This window comes from Perna viridis, chromosome 7 (assembly GCF_037379345.1).
Source record: "Perna viridis isolate PV_CMFRI_1.1 ecotype Kerala chromosome 7, ASM3737934v1, whole genome shotgun sequence".
Taxonomy (NCBI): Eukaryota; Metazoa; Mollusca; class Bivalvia; order Mytilida; family Mytilidae; genus Perna; species Perna viridis.
Genome location: NC_142451.1, coordinates 30,395,296 through 30,420,505, shown reverse-complemented (window position 1 = coordinate 30,420,505; position 25,210 = coordinate 30,395,296). Strand labels below are relative to the sequence as shown.

General features: G+C 31.6%; 2 protein-coding genes across 3 annotated transcripts in view; one reads left to right on the top strand and one right to left on the bottom strand.

Moving 5' to 3' along the window:
• The window catches only part of LOC148612237 (small subunit processome component 20 homolog), a 70,774-nt gene that overhangs the window by 10,169 nt on the left and 35,395 nt on the right, over positions 1 to 25,210 (top strand). Inside the window, exons 7-20 of one of the 2 annotated variants that reach the window (XM_088593494.1) lie at positions 381 to 465; positions 1,121 to 1,180; positions 2,090 to 2,167; positions 4,802 to 4,963; positions 7,093 to 7,248; positions 7,948 to 8,082; positions 9,217 to 9,294; positions 9,737 to 9,903; positions 10,728 to 10,823; positions 20,376 to 20,458; positions 22,293 to 22,401; positions 23,013 to 23,163; positions 24,239 to 24,304; positions 24,716 to 24,862. In XM_088593494.1, coding sequence (XP_088449620.1) covers positions 381 to 465; positions 1,121 to 1,180; positions 2,090 to 2,167; positions 4,802 to 4,963; positions 7,093 to 7,248; positions 7,948 to 8,082; positions 9,217 to 9,294; positions 9,737 to 9,903; positions 10,728 to 10,823; positions 20,376 to 20,458; positions 22,293 to 22,401; positions 23,013 to 23,163; positions 24,239 to 24,304; positions 24,716 to 24,862 — 1,573 coding nt within the window. Of the gene's footprint in view, positions 1 to 380; positions 466 to 513; positions 535 to 1,120; positions 1,181 to 2,089; positions 2,168 to 4,801; positions 4,964 to 7,092; positions 7,249 to 7,947; positions 8,083 to 9,216; positions 9,295 to 9,736; positions 9,904 to 10,727; positions 10,824 to 20,375; positions 20,459 to 22,292; positions 22,402 to 23,012; positions 23,164 to 24,238; positions 24,305 to 24,715; positions 24,863 to 25,210 lie in introns of those variants that run through there. The other variant, XM_088593495.1, reaches the window with a different exon arrangement.
• LOC148612238 (uncharacterized) lies at positions 14,303 to 17,685 on the bottom strand. The gene is made up of 2 exons (XM_088593496.1): positions 17,637 to 17,685; positions 14,303 to 16,231 (listed from the first exon to the last, which is right to left on the bottom strand). The coding sequence occupies exon 2, from the start codon at positions 16,226 to 16,228 to the stop codon at positions 14,540 to 14,542; it is 1,689 nt and encodes a 562-aa protein (XP_088449622.1). The 5' UTR covers positions 16,229 to 16,231; positions 17,637 to 17,685; the 3' UTR covers positions 14,303 to 14,539.

The following is a 25,210-nucleotide window of genomic DNA, read 5'->3' as shown; positions in this document are numbered from 1 at the left end:
GTAAATTCTGCAGGGATGGTTTCCTTCCGTTTTTTAGCATATTTCCACTATTTCAAATCCAGATTTTACGGTTACAAATCCTTTTTTATTTACTTCCGATTTTGCCAATTTCCGCTTTGTTTATTTACGTCGTAAAATCATCTCTGATTCTGTATGTTTAATAGTAAATTTTGAAATTTTTTTAGTGGCTTTTATTCCATTCAGAATATTGGGCTGTGTTTAACATTTAATTCCATGTACAATGCAAATTTAGAGCTATATAAAGCTTATATTGCCCAAACTGTTCTTGGTTCAATCTTAGTGGTTGTATCAATCTGCACCCTTCAAGGTACTTTGTTTCATTTTCATAGATGTGAAATTCAATTTTTATGGCATTTTAGGTATTTCTCTGAGCTTCTTAGTGAAAATCACAAGGACTACATCAGAAACTTTGCTGCTGAAAGTTTTGCCTTTTTGATGAGAAAGGTAACTTTTTTTTACTTATTGGGGAAAACAGAATAAAAAGGGGAAAGTTTTGCCTTTTTGATGAGAAAGGTGACATTTTTTTACTTATTTGGGGAAAACAATGAAATTTGAATGTTTCATATCATTCGTTGCATGGTCATTGAAAGTATATCAATAACACCATGTGCTTATTTGATACAAAAATGTCATTGTTATGTAATGTATGTGTGTATTGCCATGATATGGCCCTAGTCGCCGAAACGGCATTTTTAAAAAAACAAACATCAATTAATTAATCATTATCATGTGAACTTTGTAAATAAGATGAATTTTAATGTATATATGCTGTTCAAAAGTGTTTTTGCTGATGTACTGACGAGAAGTAGTTTGTTGTTTTTGCTGATGTACTGACGAGAAGTAGTTTGTTGTCTTTGCTGATGTACTGACGAGAAGTAGTTTGTTGTTTTTTTTTGTTTTTTTTATGGAATGGTATCATACAGGAGTGTCTTTGAGATCAAATTTTTGAAATATGATTAACTTATTGAAATGGAAAAAATAATGCAATGTTTTTTTAGACACATACAAACCAAGAAACATGCTTATGACTACAATTCTTAGAATTGAATAAAATTTAAATTGTTGACCTGAATTTGATACATGCTTTTTACTGTTACAGGCCAAGAAGCCATCAGAACTGTTAGATTTTATGTTTCAAACTTTAGAAGAACATAGTGATGTGAGTATTCATTCAGTTTAAATGTATTATTACAATACCAGGGACGATTTTTAGCTAATTTTGTGTTGAAATTCTTGTTTTACTGTTTATTTATTTCCTATTTTACCAATTTCCGTTTTGTTTGATGATCTCATAAAATCATCCCTGCAATACAATCTGGAGTCCTTTTTTCTGTACTTCTTGAATCTGTGTGAGCATATCTAAATAACATGTCTCATGAAGGATAAGGCAGAGGGTAAAATATTGTAAGAAAAAAAAACACTCATTCTGAAGATGTAATTTGCCATTTGTTCCATTTCATCACAATGATAGACTTTAGATTAGATTTGTCAATTTTTTATTTTTTTTTTAAACTGGGTATTAGTTATAAAGAAATTTGATGCAAATGTACATTTCAAGAGTAGGTATAACTCTATAAAGTGCATATTATTCTAACATTCCAATGACCAATAAAAAATCCAAATTACGGCTAAAGAAACAAAGGGAAGTCAGAAAGATGGTTTTACTGCCTGATTCACTGAAGTAGTTGTTATTTACATTTGATACAAATAAAAGCAGCTTGATGTGGCAAGACTTTTGGTAGAGGTTTTATTATGTGAGTGTCATCTGCCTAACTCTTTATATGATTTATACTATAAGGGGTATTTTTAAATTACTAAATGTATATTAAAGTAGGAAGGTGAGAAATGAATGGAGTAAAATAGAACTTTTAGAAAAGTATTTCACAGATTTTTTTTTGGATTTTTTTCAATTTTATTGATGAGAAAGTCTATTTTTAGAATAACTTGAATACTATGAAATTTTTAAAATTTATACTGAAGGGTTATTTTTCCTTTTTTTTTGGAAACAAGATACTCATTATATCTGTGTTACATACCAGTAGTTAATATATTCATACTTTTATTACAGAGAGCTGAAGGTACAGGACGGCTGTTGTTTGAAATGATAAAAGGGGTTAAAGGTCAACTTCACAGCTGTTCAGAGTCAGTAAGTGAGAGTAAAAAACTGCTGCACATTATTATCATGCAGCTGAAAAAAATTCATTCAATAATAAACCTGATATACTCATCATGAAAAGAAATGCTCCACTTACATATACTGGATTACCACACAAAGGAAGAATATCGCCCGAAACGTAGTTGTGGGAGATATTCTTTCCTGAATGTGGTGATCCAGTATACCACCCTCAATTGCAGGCACTATGTGTTATAATTATATTGAATATCTTTTTAACCAGTATACCACCCTTCTATTTATAAACAAATGTCAAATGATCCATTGACTTAATATTTCTCATTGTGAAGTGTTTTTTTTTTTTTCTCTGCAAAACCATCCTTATAAAATGTCGTCTTGTGTTTTTGTTTTGAGCGGAAATTAGAAAATGAACAGTAATACCAGACCGTGCAACAGTAAGGACAAGATGCATTGCCGGTCGGAGCGGGTGGTATACTCAAAGGAAGGTTGTATACAGGTGGTATACTTGAATACCACTTATTCTTTTATCCATTCAAAATTCTAGAATTTAATATGAAGTATAATATAAAATAATAACTGGTATGAGTTGAAGACTTGGCATTTTGTTAGAGGAATCAATAACATCAAAGTTTGTGCAAATGAAACTTTTACTCTTTTTTTTTAGTTTTGATTTCTCCAAAATTTAAATTTTTCAACCAAAAATGAAAATGAAGCTTTTTCAAAAATTGATGCAAAATGTGTCCTTCTACCTGGAATGAGCAAAAATGTCATCCTAAAGAATGTGTGCTGTTCTGTTGGAGATTAAAAAGGATTTCAAATGGTTGTAAAATGTTTTAGGATATATCATGCTAGAACAATTTAAGAAGCAAAAGTAGATGGGTCAGTGTGCTTGATTTTGAGATATAAGTATTTGAAATTTTTGCGGCAAAAGGAATTCTCTAAATTTTCCATAAATTTCGTCTTTAATAGTAAGTTTTATCTATCAAAAAGACTGAAAAAATAACAAGTATTTCATAAAATCTTCCTAAATAACATTTTAAGGTGTGTTTAATAAAATTATGAAAGGAAAAGTGGGAAAAATATTAATGCTTTGAAATGGATAAAACCAAAGGAGTCAGAAATCTAACAGATATAGCTGATCCTGACCAGCCAACTTCAGTGATAAGAGTTTGACCAAATATATGAAATTGTGAAAGTTCATGTAGTACAACTGAAAAGAAGTGGTGCATTTCTTATGTCACTTAGTATAGATATTATAATACATTACATAATGAGAAGATTCATGACAAGGAGACAGTTGAGCTGTTGATTTATTATATCTAATTAATTTTCATAACTTTATGGTTTTTGAGATTTATTACATGTAGTTAACTGAAGGTTGACATAACAATATAGATTTTATTTCTTATGGTTTTCCATTCATGTTGGTTGTATCTAGTTTACACCATACAGGTAGTTGAATATTCCTACCTAGCTTCAGTTCTTATTACACAAAAAAAAAATTTATATGCTGTACACATGTTTCATGGGGTAACCTCTTATCAACAGCATTGGAATCAAATACATAGGGAGATCCAAATCCAAATTCTAATTTTATACAAGAAGTACTCAAAACTAAAAATATTTAAATAGGAAGCCATTTCCATCATCAAGAGGTTCTGCCATGTGCAATACAAGGAATGAACCCTCAGTATATAGGGATTTTGAAGTTTGTAATTTTGCAAATTTTGATAAATAAAATATGATATAATTTGGGTCAGACAAATCCAACTTCTGTGCTGGTGATTACCCTCGGTAACCTTTGGTCCGCCAGCAATGACATTGACTTGTGTTTAATAAATACAAATACAATCGTATTAATGTAAACAATCAATATATATTATACACATAGCCCCTGTAGTAGAAGGGCTAACACAACCTATTGCAGGCTCTCTGTTTTATATTACGGAATACATTTGTGCATGCAAAGTGGTGAGGCAATTTCAGGTCTAGAGGGTGAGAGATTGCAGATACAGGCCGACTATTTTCATCGGCAGAGTGCTACGTAACATCACGTATGTTGTGCAGCTATACAATATTTTTCATTCTCACTCAACTGACATGAGATGGAAAGTTATCTTATAACAAGATCAAGGGGATTTTGAACACAATAGTGATAAATAGGTTGAAATGTCTGGGTGTTGCATTATTCATCCAATCATAGACGACTTTCACGTTTGCCATTTACGATGAATCTGGTGAAAACTATTTTGCATTTTTATACTAGACAAGTTTAAGATATCAGATTCAAGGCTACAAGAACAGTAATAATTATGTGGAAATAAGTCTCTAAACATTAAAATATCTGAAATGCTTGTATAATATATGTATCATTTAAAAAGTTCCTGGCATTAATCAAATCAAGTTTCTGGTCCCTTGGCTCCTTTTGCAATGTCACCCGATCTGATATCCGTTGACCCCAGTTGACCTCAATATAATTGAAGAACTTTTCCAGAACAGAAGTGAACATGATAGTCGTCATTGTGGAAGAGCAAGCAAATAAGGAATAGACCAAAGTTACCCAAGTTGATTCTCCAGTAGAAATTCTGGAATTTTATGAAGTAAAATATAATGTTGTCATGATCATATCTTGTGCATTATTTGTAGGTTCTCCCTATCATACTTTCCAAATTGGGCCCGGTAGGAAAGGCAGTGAAGAAATCCAGGCTTCCCTTAGATTTAGTTAACACAGCAGTGACTTACATGTTTACCTCTATAGCTGAGTATGTTATCAAAGACCATGTAGGTCCTGTATGGAACTGTCTACTGGTAAGTTTGATTGAAATACATGTTTTAAATAATTGAATGTACTAACACAATCTCAAGTTAGTGGTAGACAATAGACATATTCACTTGTGGACACCATTGTGGAAAATAATAGAATTTCCTACTGTTTTTATGCTGAAATCTCCTTCAACTGAAAGTTAAATGACTTCACAATGTAAAATTGTATTGTTTCTCTGATATAAAAAAAAAGATCACTAAAAGACAATTCTTGGATCATTTGCAGTAAAATCAAATGTATAAATATTCCTGTACTATATTAACTTTTTTATAAGATGCTGCAGGCAGGCATTTCTAAATTCATGGAAAGTAATTAAGTAGTAGTCTTTGTACGAATCATGCAAATTCTGTTATATGCACCAAAATAAGCTACACGTTTTTAATTTTGTTATTAAGTTGCGTTATAGGTCTATATGATGAAATGTATAAATTATTCATTCTAATCTGTTTGCTCTTGTTTCTGCTTCAATTGTATTTTAAAACATTTTATGATTTTTTATGTTTTTCTTTTTTTACATTTTATTAAAGCTTGTGGTATTGCAAGTCTAATAAGACCAAAACGATCATAATCAGACATGGGTCTACAAAGAAATGGCAATTTTTACATCATGCCCCTCAGTGATATTTTCCCAAAATTACTTAAAATGACAATTTTCGGCAACATGTCATACTATTTTGATATCTATGATAATTCAAGAAGTTAATCTGTGTGAATCTTAGTCTGTGCTGTATGACAATTTGAGTACTTTGAATATTCCAAGCAGTGACGTTAGGTATTTCAGGGATGACGTCGAGTTATGAGTCAGTTTTACTGATAAAAATCTTGTTGCTATTTTGTTATTTAAAGTACCTTGTACAATGCACCTCTTAAAATATAGCCAGATTACCAATATCATAACACTGATTTTATGAGAAAATGGAAATAATGACCAGGAAAGGCAATTTTCCTCAAATTATGCATTTCTCTGAAATATACCAAAATTTAGCTTATGGTCTCACTAACTACTTCTAATGTTTCCATTACTTTACATGTTAAAAAAATCATTTTCAAAGTTTCACTGTGAATTCCCAGGACAAATGACATCTTAAAAGTTACATGCCTTGCGAAGTTGGGAAAATAATGCTTTCAAAATATCATTATGCTAGTGGTACAATGATTGTAGAAATTCTTCACAAAATTTACTTGAATAAATAATACTAAAAATTCTCATTTTTACCTTTTCTTCTAATTGACAGCATGGAGGCAAATTACTCACACATGTAAACAATATTCATACACTTTTGTAGTAAATTACATATATGGTTTTAAAGTACACATTCTCAACTTTTCATCAGAATACACACAAATAATGCACTTACAATGCATAGGTATAGGTTCAGTGTGTTTTTGGTACTACATTTGACCCAGAAGTGGTTAGTGAGACCTTAGTGTCATTTACAGAGTTATCTCCCTTAATTTTGAAATCTACAGTGCATTCTTTATAATTTTTATCTCCTATGAACAAGGGTCATATGAAAACCCACATGTTCGTTTGGTTTATTACGGCATTTTAAACAAAATATTAAAAATACAAATACGTAGGCTTTCCAACCATGAATCAAATTTTGCAACTCAGCAAATCAAACTCAGCTGGAATACTACTTAAAATGATAATATGAATGACAACTATCAAATGTTAGATAATATCATTCTGGTTTATTCTTGCTGGACAGAACACTGTTAACCTATTTATCTTCGTGTTTTAGAATATTATTTCAATTTTCTGATATTTTTTGTGACTAAAATGTCTAAAATCTATTTCATAATAAAGGGACTTAATCAGGCTGATTTATATTCATATTTTGTTCTTGCTTGTAAGCAGTCAAAAATAAATATCTTATGAACATAAGTTGGATTGCAGAAATTTTTTATTTGGTGTGAAGCTTTGATATCATTGGGTTGTATGTACTATTGCTCTTCATTTGAAATGTTATTGGTTTCCATAGCAACATGTCAAGTGCAATTCATTTTACTAATGCTTTTTCATATTCACATATACATGTTAAATAATGTTTTATAGTTCTGTGTAACATAGTTGAAGTAAAACTTAAGTATATATACTATGTTATTTTAGATGACTGTGAACACAGCGTTTGAATCCTTAGCAGAGTTGCAACAGAAGAAACAGAGTTTAGTGACAAGCTTTTTGACCAGACTTGTTATGTTGCTGGACCAGATGGTAAATTATAAGTCTGGTATTCTGGTTACAGTTCCTGATCAAGTAGCAAAGGTAGGAAGTAATAGGTAAAAAGGAGTGCTTTATAGCTCTCAAGTTGCATAGAGTCACAAGGTTTTGTATGGGCAGAATTCTTGTGATGAACTCCTGTAGTTGATTTCACAAAATGTTGTGATTGTATAAGTAATTGTAAGCAATGACATCATTACCAGTACTTACTACAAATGTTACACTTTTGACTTTTTGTGAAATTGACCACAGATCTACAGCAGGTTCCTAGAAACCATGACACTTGCTGGGCTTTAACTCAAAAAGATTTCAAGCCTCATGATTTATTGCAATGCTCTACAACTAGACCGCCATTATTTAGAAGCAGTAGTTTAGTAAGGGCTAATTATTTAGGCCATGTACCATCTTTTAGAAATGATATTTCTTTTTTAGTCCAATTCATAACTAAGATTTTGTAAAACCACTTTTCTAATCTGTCAAAATTGGCACAGACTGTGAATCATTTTACAATTTAACATAAGAGGTAATCAAAGGTAATTTATTTTAATTTTTAAGGCATTTTTGCCTTTATTTAATAGAGGGTAAAAATTTTAAATGAATGCTTCTGCTTGAAAATATGTATATTTAGAAAATTAAATTATTTATTGAGAACTGTTTACCATTGAACTTTACAATAATCAACAACATCAAACATTTGTCTTTTATTTGAAAAGAAATTTTTTTTTATCACATTGTACTTTCCAGACATTAATAGAGATCCTAAAGAGTACTTCACTTGAAAAAGATACAGACAAAACTTTGGTTGAACTGATCACTTCATTACTCCTGGTTTCCCACACCAGCTTATCAGTAGAGAGCTCAGCAAAACTAGTATCCTTGGTAGGTGTTTTTCCATATTAAGGTTAGATTTAATTATCTACAGGAGGTATGGTCATTTTCAAGACAGAAGCAACTCTCATCTCTCGACTGACCAAAATTTTATTCCTTAATGAGAATTGTTGGTGGATAACTCATTTTTTATAGCAAAATTTCAGCAATATTTTAGAAATTTTTTCTTAAATTTTGGGCATGAACTAGTTTCACAGGAGAGGTAAAAAAAAAATCTGTTGGCGAGAATTGCTTGCTGGTGAGAATTACTCCTTGCCCAGTACATGTTTCAGATGATAAATTACTTTTTTTCAATTTACTTTAGAATATGTATAGTATTGAGCACTCTTTTTTTTTTTTTACCAAATTTATAACTCATACATTTTGCCCAATTATGTTTAGATTTTATCATTCCAAACCCTCATCAAAACAATTTTTCCACCATTTACATAAGAAAATAAACTCAAATACAGTACAGCTGACATTTCAGAAGCCATATTGTTTCTAATAGTAACCTGCTTTGTCTCTTTCAAATATTTTAAAGTCATGCTTTTTACAGACACTTGACCAAACAGAACATCTTAAAACAGTTGTAGATTAGAATTGGTTTTTTTTATTTTTTTTATTTCATTTATGTGTATGTCTGTTTGTTTTAGGCCAAAAAATGTATATTAGTTTCCTATTACAAGACTGACTTTATGTTCCAAGGTTGTTCCGAAATCTGGTCTGGATTAGCTAAATTAACAAATAGCTGCTCTAAGTAGCGTATCATGAGTATGGTAGCAAACCCAGTTACATGTATTTATTTAAGTGTATAAAAATTAACCTTTAACGGATTTATCCATTATTTGGAGTAAATCTGATTATGTTTGTCTAAACTTGTTTGATATGACAAAATGATAATAATAAAAAAACTCCTACCAACCTGAAATTTTTTGTCTTAGTACCGGAAACAGACAATATTCATTTCAGCCTTATTGAAATTTATTCCACTTATCTCTTAAGATGCTCATTCATATATTCAACATACTATTTATCAACATGTCAAACTGTTTTATCTCACTGTTCTTTTTCTGAGAATGAGCTTTCAGATTGAGATTAAATTAAATATATGTTGATGGTGTCTTCAATTTGTGTTATTACTAGGTAATGAAGAAGGATGTTCCCAGTGATGTTATTTACACTTTTATAGTATCACTGCTGGATCTGCCACTGTTTGAGAAGGTTTGTGTTTAACTTTCCTATTCAAAATTATCTACTTGTTTTCTTTGTACTTATCCTCATTTGAAAAATCTGAAAAAGATTTTTTTTTATTTCCTAACACTCCAATTATACTTTGAATGTCTGCAATTGATTTTTTTTAATGGTTGGCCATCTTCTTTTAAAAGATGTTCAAGTCTTAATCAAAAGCATAGAAAAGAATCTAATAATTAAAAAAAAAATCTTTTTAAGCATTTTGAAGTAAAAGAATCCTTGGCAACCCAAATTGTTTCGTACATGTATGTCTTTATTTAACGTTATAATTTTTAACCTCTTTGGCACAACAATGTTATGTTTGGGAAGAAGCTTTCAATTACAGCAGTGGCATCGGTTAAACTGGAAAGATGGAGAGATATATTGCACACTATGTTCAATATTATATTAATAAGTCTTTGTCTATATCTAGGATGTTCTGCCTGGGATGATAACCTACACTGATACAGCATTAGAGAAAGACCCTGATAAAACCCTTGGCCTTCTGACTCAGGTGATACTACAAAAAGCCCCCTCACCATTGGATGGTGATGAACTACAAAACTGGGAGGAGTATGCTGTAGACTTTGGTCCAAAACGGTGGGTATAGATGATATATGAGGAGTTAAAAAGATCATATAGTTGTTGATTGATTCACATCGATTGATTTAAATCCTATGGCAGATTTTTATCCATTCTTAAAAAAAAAAATTATCAAACTTACAGGTCCTGCTTTGTATAAATCTGACATTTATTGCGCTAGCTCATAGAGGCAAACACTGAAAGTTAAGGATGTCACCCCACTCAGTCACATAATTCTGACTCAGGGTCAACCAGTTATCACCCTATCTCCTATATACTGCATGCTTAGTGGGAAGGCAGTGTCTTACAGTTTTTAAGGCTTTGGTTTGATTTAGCCATGGATGGAACCTATGACCTACTACAACAGTGATGAGCAATCTTCCAATACATTACCATGAGTGGTCTCATAAATGTATAGTGAAATTTATTTTTATGATTAGGATCTGCCGATTTTCTAGATATGTGTGATCATATTTATGTTCTTATGTATATTTTGTCTATGTACATTTTAGAAAAATACTTTTTAGATAAATGATCATTCTAAAATGGAGTATTTTCTCTCTTTTAATGGTATAGATGGAAATTTACAGAGAATTTGAAGATGCACTTGGCCTAAAAATTAATGAAGTAAAAACAAAAAGGGTCTCTCTTATCTTTTTCTGTCAGAGAAAAATATAAAAAAGTCTCCTCACCATTTTTTCAGCTTGTAGAAAAAAGTTAAAATTCACCCCGATGGATTTTCAAGAAAAAATCCCTTTGAATAAAAAAATTCAACTATGAGTGTCCTCAATATATGTAATTCAAAGACATGATTATTGTATATATTGTTTTTTCTGTTTCAGAACATCCATGATAAAGATGGTGACTGATATATTATCTGGTAGTAATGATGACCTTCCGAGGTTGTGGTGTGTTCTTGTATGTTTGCCTCATATCAGGTGAGTTATGAGAGAGTAATCAAGGGAACCAAGATTCTAGTGGAAATTAAAAGAATGTAATCCAGGGACAAGGACCAGACATGGAAAACAGACAAACACAACAAAGAACATAAAATAACTAAAATGATACATACAAAATAACAAAAGTAAATGAGCAACACAGACTCCACTAAAAACTGGGAGCATGGACCAGGTGCACTGGTAGGGTAAGCATCCTCTGTTTTTATGACATGAAATACCATACCATGACATAATACCATAAAATGGCCTGAGAACCAGAGATTTGATTTTGAATAGCCAAGTGTCATGAATTTTTCTTATGCTGATCATCATGTTAAGAGTTGGGGCAGTTCTTCAAAGAATTTTATAGCTTAAATTTTATCAAAGAAATGTTGGGACATTTTATTACATTTCAACAAACAGGTGTATAGTGGGTGTAGAATAGCACCTAAAGAAAGTGTAACCTCTGTTTTCTGTGGATTTATATTTCGGTGAGTTCGTTATTGTTCCTATATATAGTATATTTGAATCACTGTGTCTGTCCATCCATCTTTCTGTCTGTCAGAATTTTCTTGTTCCTTAATTTATTGGTTTCAAATTTGGTATGTGGCTTTATATAGATGGGGCATATGATTTAAGCAATTTTGGATGCTGTTGGATATCAACTTCTGGTACAAGTTAGAGTATGCTTAGCAACTTTATATTTAAAACATATTGAAAGGCCAAATAAGATTAATTCCTTTGTTCTCAGGCCCTTCCTTTTTTTTTCTTTTTTTTTTTTGGGGGGGGGGGTGCCTCATTCCCTGTTTGGGTAACAATATTGATAAAATAAATTGTCTTTATGAATAATGTTTAAAGTGCCTTATCACTTATTGTGGTGGCGAAGAGGTGAATAGAATTGCCTACTTTATAAAAATGGCCTGTGAACTGAAATAAATTACTATGAATGTCTTTAGTGTACTCCAGCAGTCCGAGAGGTTGTCTGGCAAGCTATTTTCTGACTTGGTGCCATCCTAATCTCTAGCATCTGACATGGTGAAAACCACCTCAAAGATGAATAAGCTAGAATGTGTTTTTAAATATTTACATAAAAGATGTTTACTGCCCCAGAAATCAAGTGATAAAAATCCTAAATTTTTTGCTAAATATTAGAAAACATTTGTAATGAAGACAGTTATCAAAGTGACCAGCCAGTTTGAATTAGGTCACTAATTTTACGGAATACAATATATTTTTGACAAAACGAACTTAAAGTTGGTAAAGGCAATTCGTTGATCAATTTTATATTTTCGTTTCACAAATTTTAAAATCCAAATTTTATCAACCGGATGTACACATTCAAAAGGCTGAAAACCAAATGTGAAGTTCATTTAAACTGCTTTTACAAAGGATTTCCAGGATTGCTGGATTTTCTCATTAAGTAGGTCATTTGTTTTTCTTCAGTTTAGTCATCTTCTTCCATGTTAAAAAAATGTTTTAAATGGTAAATATTTTACTATAAGTTTGCTGATTTCAAAGATGCAATATGGCACTCGGAAGTAAAAGGTTGGGGAACGGAATTCCAACCTCTTACACTGTAGTAGGCCTTAGGGATACATTTATTTCACCAAAAATAGTAATTTTTTGTAAGTGCTGTTTTTCTGAGAATCATGGAGTAGGTGATATATGGTCAGAAAAACAATATTTTTACCATACATACTAAGTGTATTCTTTTTCGTTTCTGAAGATAATTTTTACATGTTGTGTATTGAATATGTTTTAAATTCATAGCAAAATCAACTGTTTTAGAAAAAAAAAATTTTTAATTATTTTTTCTACATCAAAAATGTCATTTCCACATAAGGGAATGCTTGAAATAACTTAATATCAAGAGAATCATCATACATTGTGCACTACATGAACAAGTGAAACAAACATAGTCGTGAAAATACATCTGTTATTATCATCTGCTTTGCGTGTACTTAAATGAGTGGATTTCATTTCGAAATTCATCATCATTTTTTAGCTCACCTGGCCAAAGGCCATGTGAGCTATTGCCATTATTTAGTGTCGTCTTCAACAATTATTTAAAACTCTTCTCCTTTGAAACTACTTGACTAATTAGAACCAGACTTGGTATGAATGTTCCTTAGGGTATCCTGCATAGAACAGATGTGGGGATTTTTGATTCTTTGAAAAACATGGCCGTTGTTACTAAAAATAGAGCATAGGGGTCAGACAGTAGTTTTTTCACATATATCTCCTAAACCGTTAGGTTTAGCTAAATTCTGACACAGGTAAAAGTGTTCAATATGATGAGATCTATCTCTGGTCAAATTTTGGTTTTAATCCGTTAAGCCATGTTAGAGTTACTACCCTTTTTCAATGATTTTTGCTAATTTTGTTATTTCTTTCCAAAATCTTCTCCTCTGACACTACTTGACCAATTGAAACCAAACTTGGTATGAATTTTTTTTTGGGTATCCTGTATAGAACTGATGTGGGGATTTTTGATTCGTCGAAAAGCATGGTCGCCGTTACTAAAAATAAAACATAGGGGTCAGACAGTAGTTTTTCGCATATGTCTCCAAGACCATTAGATTTAGCCAAATTCTTTAAGTAGCTGAAATGATCCATATTATTAGGACTACAAAAGTCTTCAGGGATAAAAGTTGTCAGATGACTTCTTGGAAGAGTTATTGCCCTTGAAGGTGGAAAAATTACTTTTTTGTAACAGTTTTCTGTCAACATCTTGAAAACTATGATAGATTAAAAGAAACTTTCAATTGCTGAAAAGATCTTATGGTAAGTCCTACCAAAGACTTCTTGAGTCAAAATTGTTGGACAACTTCTTGTTAAATTTATTGCCTTTGAAAGGCAAAATTGAACCAGGTGAGCGATTCAGGCTCCTGAGAGCCTTTTGTTTATCATTATCAAAATATCCTATAACATTGATTATTGAATTCTGTAGTGTGATTATTCAAATTTGTTTCTTTTTACTACATAAGCTTTTTTGTATTAATCATGTATACAAATCAGGCCAAAAATTTGTCAATGAGTAATTACATAAGCCATGATAAATGTTGTGAAAACACACTTTGTTTTTCATTTGTAATAAAGCAATTTTTTTTCCTACTAATAAGTTCACTTTGAGACATGCGAGTTTATATTAACCTTGAAGACCAACTAGGGAACTGATTGATTACCTTGAGTTATTTGAGATTTTGATTCATCCTAATTAGAGTCATCAGAGGTAAAATTCTATTGGAGTAAGGGAGTTTTTGCCGGGTCTATCAAATTAGTTTTCTGAGATTTAGACTCATCCAAGTTCAACACATCGAGGTTTGACTATGCATTTACCAAATATTTTAGTGGAATTCTACAAAGAGATCTTGAGTGTTTGCTTGTATTCAAAGAATTTTTTTGTAAAGATGTATACTGGTTTAAATTTTGGTTTTGATGGCAGAAAAATCATTTCAATGATATTAAAAAAAAATTACTTGTACAATATTTTAACCTTTATTTATTGCAAAAAATACAATGGAAGATACAATTTTATTTGATTTCATTTTTTTTTTCTAAAATGGTTTTTGTGTACCTACTTATCCTGGAAAAATAAATTAGATGTGCATCCTTTTTGTATTATTTGTTCAGATGGAAGAGTCCTTTATTTAGTATCTTAAGTGGAAGAAGTACCTGTGAAAGCACATTAGGTTTACATATACATGCAAGTAAAGTCAAAAATTAATACATTTTGTGACATGATATTTCAAAACCACAGTTTTCATTTCATTGTAGTCAACAATGATTATTTGATCTGTATTATGATCATAGTGCAAAGCTAATGGGCGATGTAAACCATTAGCATCGCATAGCAACTGATGACATCTTTTTCCATCAGAGGAGATAACTACCATATTTTTAGAATCGTCTCCTATTGCATAAATATATGAATTTTGATCCATGGTGATGCCAAATGGTCCCTTTAGCATCTTTTCATCTTTGAATTCAAATAAAACATTGTATTGATGATCTAATACAGTGATCAGATCTCTATCTCGACTTGTGTAGCATATTCTGCTTTTATTTGCGGTGATGTGAGAATTATAATATACACTTGTATCCGTTTGTATGACAATAACACTCTCATCTTTGATGTTTATTTTCATTATCCCAAGATAAGGTACGCAGAATAAAATGTCTCCTTCAGTATGAACAATTCCTCTGGGTTCAAACCTTGTCGACAGTGTCCGAAGAACTTTGTTATTAACTGAATCCACGATTGAGATCTTCTTAGACTCTGAATGGGATACTGCAATTAGGTCATTATCTACGTGTGTGACATCATATACCTTATTTTCCCTCTTAAAGATGATTTTGGAGTGTGGTTTCCCATCTGCATTTACTAAGTTTAAAATATGATTTTCAGTATCAGCAAAAGCCATTATACCAGTTGGAATCAAACAACATCCACAATATCTCCCTTTCTCAAGTTGAAATTGACGTTGATGGGAAAGTATAACAGGTGAGCTCATGTTTGACAGGGCTTGAGCTTCATTGCCTTTATTTGTAATGAACGATAATGTATATGGGCTTTTTTTGATTTTGACATCACCCATTGAATTGAATTTAAGTATTTCGTTTTCTATTTTATTCTTACAGAATTCTATGTCAACATGATCCAATTTGCCACTGTGGCTTAAATCTATGATATTTTCTTTTGACTTTTTAACTATATTTTCCATTTCTTTAATAGCTAAGAAAGCTTGGAGATTAGAAGCTTGTATCATCATGGATTCTTTTTGTTCAATTATCTCCTCTAATATCAATCTACTTGATTCAAGCAGTTCAGTTGTCTTTGACATTTCATTTTCTTGTTCAGTGACAATGTTGTTGACATTCTCTTGTAAATCAAGTTTGATTTTTATCAGATGATTGATCAGTTTTTCTGTAGACTCTTTAATTTCATTTATTATATATCTCTTGGCAGTAAGCAAATTTTGATGATTTTTTTCTTGATCTGTAATTGATCTCATTATAGTTTTTCTGGCCTCCTCCAAATCTGAATAAACATTTTCAAAAATGACAGAGGTCTTGATATTGGAAATAACATCATCCAGAGTTTGAATCTTCTTGCAATCTCTATGTGTAGTCTTGTGACATGATTTGCATAATGGATATTCATGACCTTTGCAGTAGAGGTCATACTTCTCCTTGTGGTCAGGACACACTAATTTGATGTTTTGTATAAGGGGAGGTAACTGTTTATACTTATCATATGGAATGACTGAGTGACTCTTTGATGCCTTAAGCTGCTGATGTTGTTTAGAACAGGTGTCACATAATGCTTCATCACATTCTGAGCACCATAAGACAGGGACTTTGGTCTTTTTCTGCTTGGCACATTTATTGCAAACTGAGGGCATTCTCTGAAATTAATTGGAAGAAGTGCATTGAAAAATATGTGGTCTTAAATACTGTAAAGAGTTAATTATTTAGTGAAATAATGCTGTTTCTCCTAATTCTCCTCATGTAACACATAACGTGTCTGAGTGTAAATAAAAGAATCAGAATCAGAAACCTAATGAAAGTTACTAAATTTGTAAAAAAAAAAAAAATTGGCTTAAAACGATCCCAAATAAGATAAACTTTCCCCCCAATTGACAGTCAAAGGATAGGATATGGTGTTTCTGTTCTAATTCTAGTTCTAGTTCTTTCTCTTGAAATCCTCTATAAAATTAATCATTTTAAACACAAGTTCAAGTTTTTGTATGGTTGTTCCAAATTTTCCAATAAAAAAAAATGGTGCATATTTTCCCAATAAATAGGAGGTAGTTTTGAAAAAGGCCAACAATATCGCTGGTATTAGAAGATATTTTATACTGTATTGTAAAAATTTCATTGGTGTGAAAGTTAAGAGGGATACATTATATATTTTCCTGAGAAAAAAGTAATAGAGGTTTTGTCTTTCATGTAGTATTCAAGTCATATGCAATGACCTCATTATATCACAACACAAAGTGGAGAGGTATTATGTGATATACTCTGAAAAGTTGTGTGTTCTTCCATCTGTCTGTCTATCCATCCCCAAAAATACTTGAGAACAGATCAATGATTTTTTTTTTAGAACTTTGCACAGTTTTAGAGTACTTTAAAATACAGGTTAACTTCAGTCATCAGTAAAATCAAAAATGTAGTTTTTGCCATCCCCCTTTTTTCTCCATTTCATGGTAGGGTATTGTCTTTTATCCTTGAGTTAAATGTAGGTTGACAGAGCACTTACTGAATGTTAGCTGGTTTATAACCTAACACTAGCAAGTTCTAGTAGGAATACAGAAATCCCCGGCTGGGTTGTCTGTCTGCCTGTCTTCTCATTCAGTGGAATTTTATGAATTTTTTTATGAAGCGGGAGATATTCTAAAGGCCAAAGCTTTTCATTTATAGAGTTTGTAATTAAAATTACTTGCAACCAGTACTGTGGGTGATGAAGGTTATTATATGCAGGAAGATGAAGTCAGAATTATGCAAGGGGAGATAATTAAACTTTAGGTTTTGTATGTTCCAAGTAAAAGTAGAAAAAGGGATCGTGTATGCCATCTCAAACCATTTCAAATTGGTTTGTATTTTTACATATGTCATCTTGATGAATATCTGCTTTCAAAAGTTTACATAAAATGGTATACTGAAAAAAAACTTTCATACAGCTTCATCTTTTCTATAAAAAAATATTTTAAATCTTTAAACTGTTTTGTAATTAAATTTCTGTTTTTTGTCATCTTTATTAAAGAAATGTTTTTCTCAGTCAAAAAAAAATATTATACATTTTTACATTACCTATATTAGTCCTGTATACAAGGAAAGCAAAACGGGAAGTTAGTCATTGTATTATAGTAGAACCTGTATTCTCTGAACCAATTTTTGGCTTTCAGTGGTGTAAAATTGAAGAAGTTTTTGTATAGCAAAGCTGCATTATGTATAAAAGTAAATAACAAGGGTTTAAAATTCATGATTGGATTATGGAAGATTTTATTTCAGTGAAAGTTTTGTTAAGTCAGGTTTTACTATTTTGTCTATTGTTTAAGTATAAAATGATTACATGCCTATATGTGTTGTATAATTGATTGAAATAACCTTTAAATATTACCTTGTTTACTGACTATTTGATAGGCCAAACAGAAATATTTTTGGTTTTTATCCTTTGCAGACTAATGAGTATGTTAAAAAAATGTCGAAATCAGCCCCAAAAACCAACGTCTTTCAAATAAAATTGAAAATTGCATAATTCACTAGTTGAATATTCGTCTTGGTTAAAAACAAAGTTTCACTGCTGTTAATTCATGTGTTGCACTAAAATTGCAGATGAAAATAAAGAAAAATTAGAAAATGTATGCAAATAGTGTTATAATAGCTTATTTCATTAGACATTTTTATATTGAGCGCATTTGTCAAACTGTTTGATATTTATTCAAAAATAACCTTTTGTACCATCACAGCTCCTGCAAGAGATTTTGTTGTTCATAGCTTGCACTCTATATTTTTTTATTAGAAAAATACCCCTCATCCTCTCGTTTTTGTGAAAATCTTTGAAAAAAGTAGAGTTTTGTGCCCTCTTTGTGACTAAATTCTGCCACAATAGGCTGTATTTTCTGTATATTAGTGTTCAGATAATATTCTAGCTTTAAAATAGTCAAATAGTTAATTTCAAATTGTAAGTTGAAACTTTGGCAAAAAGTAGGTCTGAAGTGAATTTGTACCACTAGGTTTTTCCCCTTTGCTGGGTTATGCTTTTTTTTCTCTTCTTTGGAATCTTTTGGAATTTTTCAGCTCCATATAAAAAATAAAAAATAGAGTTAATTTTTGATACTACACGGAGTTATTTGTTTTGAATACTTGTATAATATAAATGATAAAGCTGATTTTTGCTACCAAATGATACATTGAACAATTATTGTGACTTAAGTATTGATGCATATAAAATTCTGGCACTGCCCATGGTTGATTGATTGATTGATTGTTGGGGTTTAATGTCCTAGCAGCGATATTTCAGCTATATTCAGACAATGAACATGAAATTGATGATAAAATGAACATGAAATGATGATGAAATGAAAAAAAGGGATGGGACACAAGGATAATAGGGTCGATAAATTTTGATTGCCACTAGAAAATGGGAGAGATGGATAGGGTTGGGCAATTTAGCCTCCTGTGGTGGAGCGCAAAGGTTCCTACTCCTATCAAATACCACAGCAGGGTTCTTTAACATGTGAGGAAAGTGACATCTTTCCCAACATGGTGCACCACTATGGTTTGCGGTCAGGTTTTCCGTATTATAGCCTGACAACCCCAGCATATAACACGCCAGGGGTACCCCATTCCACCACCTGGGGCACACAACCCAGTTCCTCTGTGGGCAGAGTGCCTAGTCCCCGGCTAGGTTTCTGAGCACTATTTAGTGGCCTTTTACGACAAGCTTAGCGCTGTAACAGGCCTATTCTTTTAACACCCGGACCCTTGGTTGAAGTGATTCATGACGCTGAATAACCTACCAAACAAACAATGTTTATTTTTAGCATTTATATGCCATATTACATAATGATTGTCTTGTTTGTGCATTTTTAAGAAAACCATACATACTTTTTTCACATTAATCAACTAAATCAAAAGATAACTCTTGCAAAGTACTAAAAAGTCTACTTCTATATCAGTCATAAAGCTACTTCACAAATATTAATTAAAATGGTTTTCCATCAATATAGGGGTATATTGATGTTGATTAACTCTGAGAAGATAACTTAATTACATGTACTGTCATTGTATTTATTCACTTTTGCACAGAGAGAATTTTTTTTTTTTACAATTTACTCTAGGAGTCCCAACAGCAATAAAGTATAATTTTTGAAATGACTGTTTTTTGAAAATTCTGTAAAGAGATAGGGACTTAGTTGCATTTTCAGTATAATTGAATATTTTATCTTTTTTTGTCCCAGATTGTCAATAAAATAAAGGTTTTAGAAATTGATTTTCTATCTTCCCATTTGTAATTGGTCTCTGCCACATGACTTTACTCTGCCTCTGATCAATTTTAATGGAACCAGTCATAGGTCAAGGTCATCATTGCCTTTGCTAAAAAGTATTTTGTTATTGTCAGAGACTTTGTGCATTTGTTTTGCTTCATTGACAAGTAGACTTAATTAAAGATAAATCTTAATTTGATGACAACATTGAATTATCTTTAAAGCAAACCCCTTTGTGGTCTGGTTTTAGTTTGTCAATTACAAGTGCAAAAGATCATAGATGTAATTCCTTTCTGGGTCATACCTAAGACTTACGAAAAATAGAATAATTGATAACCGGTTGGCTCAGCATTAGAATTATGTGTCTCACAGTGATGACATGCCTTCTTGCAGATTGTTGCTTCAAGGAGCTAGTACCGGTACATTAGAAATCTGGCTACCTGTCTGTTTAGTACTATGCAGGGTTTGTTCAATTCATAACACATTCTGGTCTTGTAATGAATAAAATGTCTGTCAGTGTATTTTAAACTACAATCTATTCATCAATCAATCCATTTAGGCCCTTGAAGACCAAGAAACAGATGATCCAAGACATCACAGAAAAATTAGATGGGATGTACCAACAGATGGACAGATTATCAGGTGAGTGCACTTTACTCTGTTTCATGCGCTTGCATGAACAAAGCAGGGTGAATGAGGCATCAAGTGAAAATGCTGCACCTAATTCAGTGAAACTCTATAGGTAGTTAGAAGTCCATGTGTGGTCGAAACTAAACTTGTTCACTTGATCAGATATTTTGTAACAGACATAGTATTTCATGAAATAACAGAAATTCCAATATTTATCTTTAAATAACAAAATTTTTTTTTTAAGTTTATTCTCGATCTGAGCTTGTAAAAGACTGACGCAAACATCTACTGAAGATTGATAGAATGACCGACCTGGGCTGTAAAAATTTTCTGACCCCTGGTTAGAACATAGTATGTTGTTGTGCATGCATATGTTACCAGGAATATTTGATCCATTGATTTTTGTGGGAGCTATACTCCTCTGAACTTTGAAAGGGGGAACAAATGTTTTTGTAGGCAAAAACAAACTTTATTTTACTTTTTTATGAAAAAAATAATTCTAATTTCAAGTTATTCCTTGTTGATGGTGGATTCACTTAAAATCAAGAGATAACATGTTCTTAGCCATGATTTCATAAAGGACAGTTAAACTTATGATCCAAGTTATACTGACAACTTTTCCTACCCTTGCTAGACAAGTCCAGTATACAGCAATCATCATGTACAGTGGCCATTTCTTGTCTTTTAGTCACAATTTTGTTTCTCAAAAATAATCAAAGAACCCTTGGGCTAGATCTGATTAAAATTAAAACCAATGCTTTGTACCATAAAATGCAGACTAAATTAAATAGTGAAGTAATTGTATTTACAATTTAGAAGTTATAACCCTTTATTTATTTTAAAAAAGTGGAATCATCAGTGATGGTCACAGGGTAAGAAATGGATCAAAAGCTTCAGTATACTCCATTTCAAAATTTATGCTCCAGAATTTTTACCCCAGAATCTGCTTAGAATGAATGACCTTTTGTTATGAAATGAACTGTAATTTTAAATTGTAATGTCATTTAGCCTACAACTGAAGGAGAAATCAGAATACAAACAACAGTAATAATAGGATAATTAACTGGAAGAGTAATCAAGGGAACCAAGGTTAAAGTGGTAGTCAGAGTAATCAAGGGAACCAAGGTTATAGTGGTAATCAAAGAGTAATCAAGGGAACCAAGGTTATAGTGGTAATCAAAAGAATGTAATCCAGGGACAAAGACCAGACTTGGAAAACAAACATACACAACAAAGAACATAAAGTAACTAAAATCATACATACAAAGTAACAAAAGCAAATGAGCAACTCGGACTCCTCTAAAAACTGGGAGCAGGTGCACTGGAGTGAATAACCAAAATATGATCACGAGTGCAGAAGAACGCCTAGATTTAACGTGCATGTGGAACTTGTTCCGTGCATAAGTTAAATCTTACTGTGTTCTTGGCATGAGTGATCATATTTTTTGTTATTCACGATAACCAGTTGATTATTCTATTTATTATATAGATTTCCTCCATTATTCATTGCTATTTTCAACATAAATTTCAAATTTTGTATAAGGCAGATTGATTTCAAAGTTGTGACATTTTGGTGGGAGAAAGTCCGAGAGTGAAATTACTAAATTTATTTCACAGTGTGAATTATCGAAATTTACTTCACTGGGAACATTCGATAAAACACTGCTATCTATATAATAAAGTGCATTATTTTCTACAGTGGGTGACACAAGTGATAACTATGTCTACTACATCGTCACATTTCTGTGTAGCATTGGTCAAGTGAAAAACTGATAAAGAATGACAACCACTATTTTAAATTTATGTGACCTAATTACATGAAAATTTTTAATTTTTATGATTGCAGAGGATCAGCTGTTTCTTGTTTCCCAAATGATAACCTGCTTGATACAGTTACAACTAGGAAAAGAACTCTTTCAGTTGATACCTCTTGACAAGATGAAAACTTTGATCAGGTATTTTTAATCGTTAATTTGTCGTTACTATATTGGCTTCCAATAGAGGGATTGGTTTCAAATATGGTATGTGGATTCGTATAGAGGTAGCATACATTGTTAGCAATTTTTTTTGCTTGCTGTCCAATGTCAGTTTCGTGTACAGGTTTGGGTATTCTTAGCATGACATTGTGTGCAACTTCGTGTTTCTCTACCTTCACAATTCAATCTTTCAATGTATTTTCCACAATATATTTCACTAAAAAACTGTCATAAATTTAAAAAGATGCTTACTTTGAAATGTGAAAAAAAGTTCAAGATCAATGCTACTTGAAAAAGTGATGAAATACTGTCATAAAAAATTATTTTGGTGGTTTACTAATTTTTGCTTTTTTCATGGTGAACATGAAAGCACAAAAAAATGATACCTGTGAAATTAATTTTTAACACTATACAATGCTTATTTTTTTTTTTTTAATCTGCGAAATTTGATACCCATTGATATGTTCACTTGACAGAATCTGTCAAAATTAGCAATCACGAAATTTACAGTAACATATTTTTCAGGAGAGATCAAAATGCATGAAATGAGTGAATGTTTTAAAATTAATTTATTTGTTTTATCCTTTTAGTCACCATGGTAACAATATTTATGTACTACGAGCCTCAGACTTATATTTTACACAAGCTGCTACCACCAGCGAGGCTGATGTTCTGTTAGAAGATAGACTGTTGCAGATCTTTTCATTCTTACAGAACAATTTGTCATCACCATTTACACAAGTAAGTAACTACTCCTTCTCTTAAAATCTCAAATCACAGATATATAGCTACAACTAGACCTGATTTTTCATTACGTTTTTTTCATTATTATTTGTTTTTAATTTTGCCTTTTTAGCTTCTTTGTTTGCTTTGTAAAATCATGTCTACATTTCAATTGACCAATGAATAATCTTGAAGATATGTATTAACCTTACCCCTAAAAGTTAAGTGTCAGTCCCAGTAAGAATCAGGCAGTAGGTGAAACATGGTATGAAAAAAAACTATCATTTTGATAGTGTAATTTGACTATTTGCACCATCAGAATCAAGGAATACAGACAAGATTTTCTATATCATGCTGGCCAATTGAGTTAGAATTTCATTGAAATACACTAAAAATGAACATTTCAAGGGCAGATAACTTTTTCAAATACCTCATTTTTCTATGATTCTATTGAAAATTTTTTGAGCAAATCCAATGATGCAGAGATTAAATAATGGTCTTTTCAAATAGAGAAAGCATCCTTGAATGATAATTTATTGTCAGATTGGTAGGGTTTAGACATGCATGTTTCTGATTTTTCCCATTTTGCCTGATTCTTACAAACACTTACACTTAATCCACAAATAGTTATAATCACCACTTTCTTCTGGTGTTTCTTAACTTTCTGTTTGGTGGGATTATGACTATTAAATTGTTATCAGGGGAACCAAGATTTTGGCAGAAATCAAAAGAATGTAATCCAAGGACAAAGACCAGACATGGAAAACAGTCACACACACACAATGAACATAACATATCCAAAATCATACATACAAAGTAACACAAGTAAATGAGCAACTCAGACTCCACTTAAAACTGGGTGCAAGTTTGTGGTGCTGGGGCCAGGTTTTCAGTTAACATATATTAAGGGTTTGGGTTAGACCAGTTTTACTGTATTATATCTTTACTAACATTGAAATGAGGTATGCTTAGTGTTGATTTTATCCAGAAAAGCTTACTCTGTTCGAGATAGTTCTGAAAAGTTAAATCTACAATGCTCTGAAATGTTGTTTAGTGTTTAAATGTCATAAATTGAGACTGTATTCTTTTTCAGGTCAGAAAATTGTCTTTGAGAATTATGACACATTTTGATATTAGACTGCCTTCTATTGAAGATTCTGTAAGTTAATGAATTGTAAACATAGCATTTTTGCAATAGACAAGCAAAATGTTCCATAATTCAAAGACTAACCCTCATCACTTTTAACAACAGATTAAGTCTGCCTTATTAAATCTCATTATCATTTAAATCAAAACAATTCCTACTTTGTCTTCTTGACACTTATTGTTACATGTATGTGAAAGCTTCTTTATATTTTTTTTCTTGCATAGGAGATTAAATTTTGTAACTACTATACTTTTCAAAACTTGTGTGAATAAACTCTGTTTAAGTCCCATTGATAATGATGCTATAATGCATCACAATAAACGTTTAATTCTACTTTATACTGTTAATGATTCAAAGTATATTTCAACACCACCATCTTCAACAGAATCTGAAAAAAAGCAATGAATTTTATTTTTGAATTAGACTGACCAAATTGGAATCTTCAAGATTTGTTTGGATGCTGAGAATGTTCCTCTATCGGTACAAACATACAGAGAGAAACAAATGTTCCTACAGAAGTTAGATTTTACAACAGTACAGCATCAAATTCCTATTGGCCCATTCACACAGGTTTGTGGTACATATAAATAAATATATTGGGGAAAATAGTGTGCAAATCTTCAGAACCTGCCATCAACTGTTGGAGGTTTTCAATTGATGTTTGTACATTATCATTATCCAATAAGGAAGAGGTTAGTTGCAGGGATTGAGAAAATTTGGTTTTGTAGTTTTTCATTAATAAATTTTAAATTTGACTAAATCTTGAAAACAAATCTTGCTTCTTAACTGTTATACCTACTTTTATGTATAGTATCTTCCCAGCTTGACATAAACCCTAACAAATTATTCATTTGTCATGCAGTCCTTGGTAAGGTAGCATTGGCATCACTTTATAATGAGGTTTGTTGTATTTGTGTT

Bases quoted from the DNA above. Each gene is read 5' to 3' on its own strand.
- LOC148612238 (XM_088593496.1), bottom strand. From the start codon at position 16,228: ATGCCCTCAGTTTGCAATAAATGTGCCAAGCAGAAAAAGACCAAAGTC.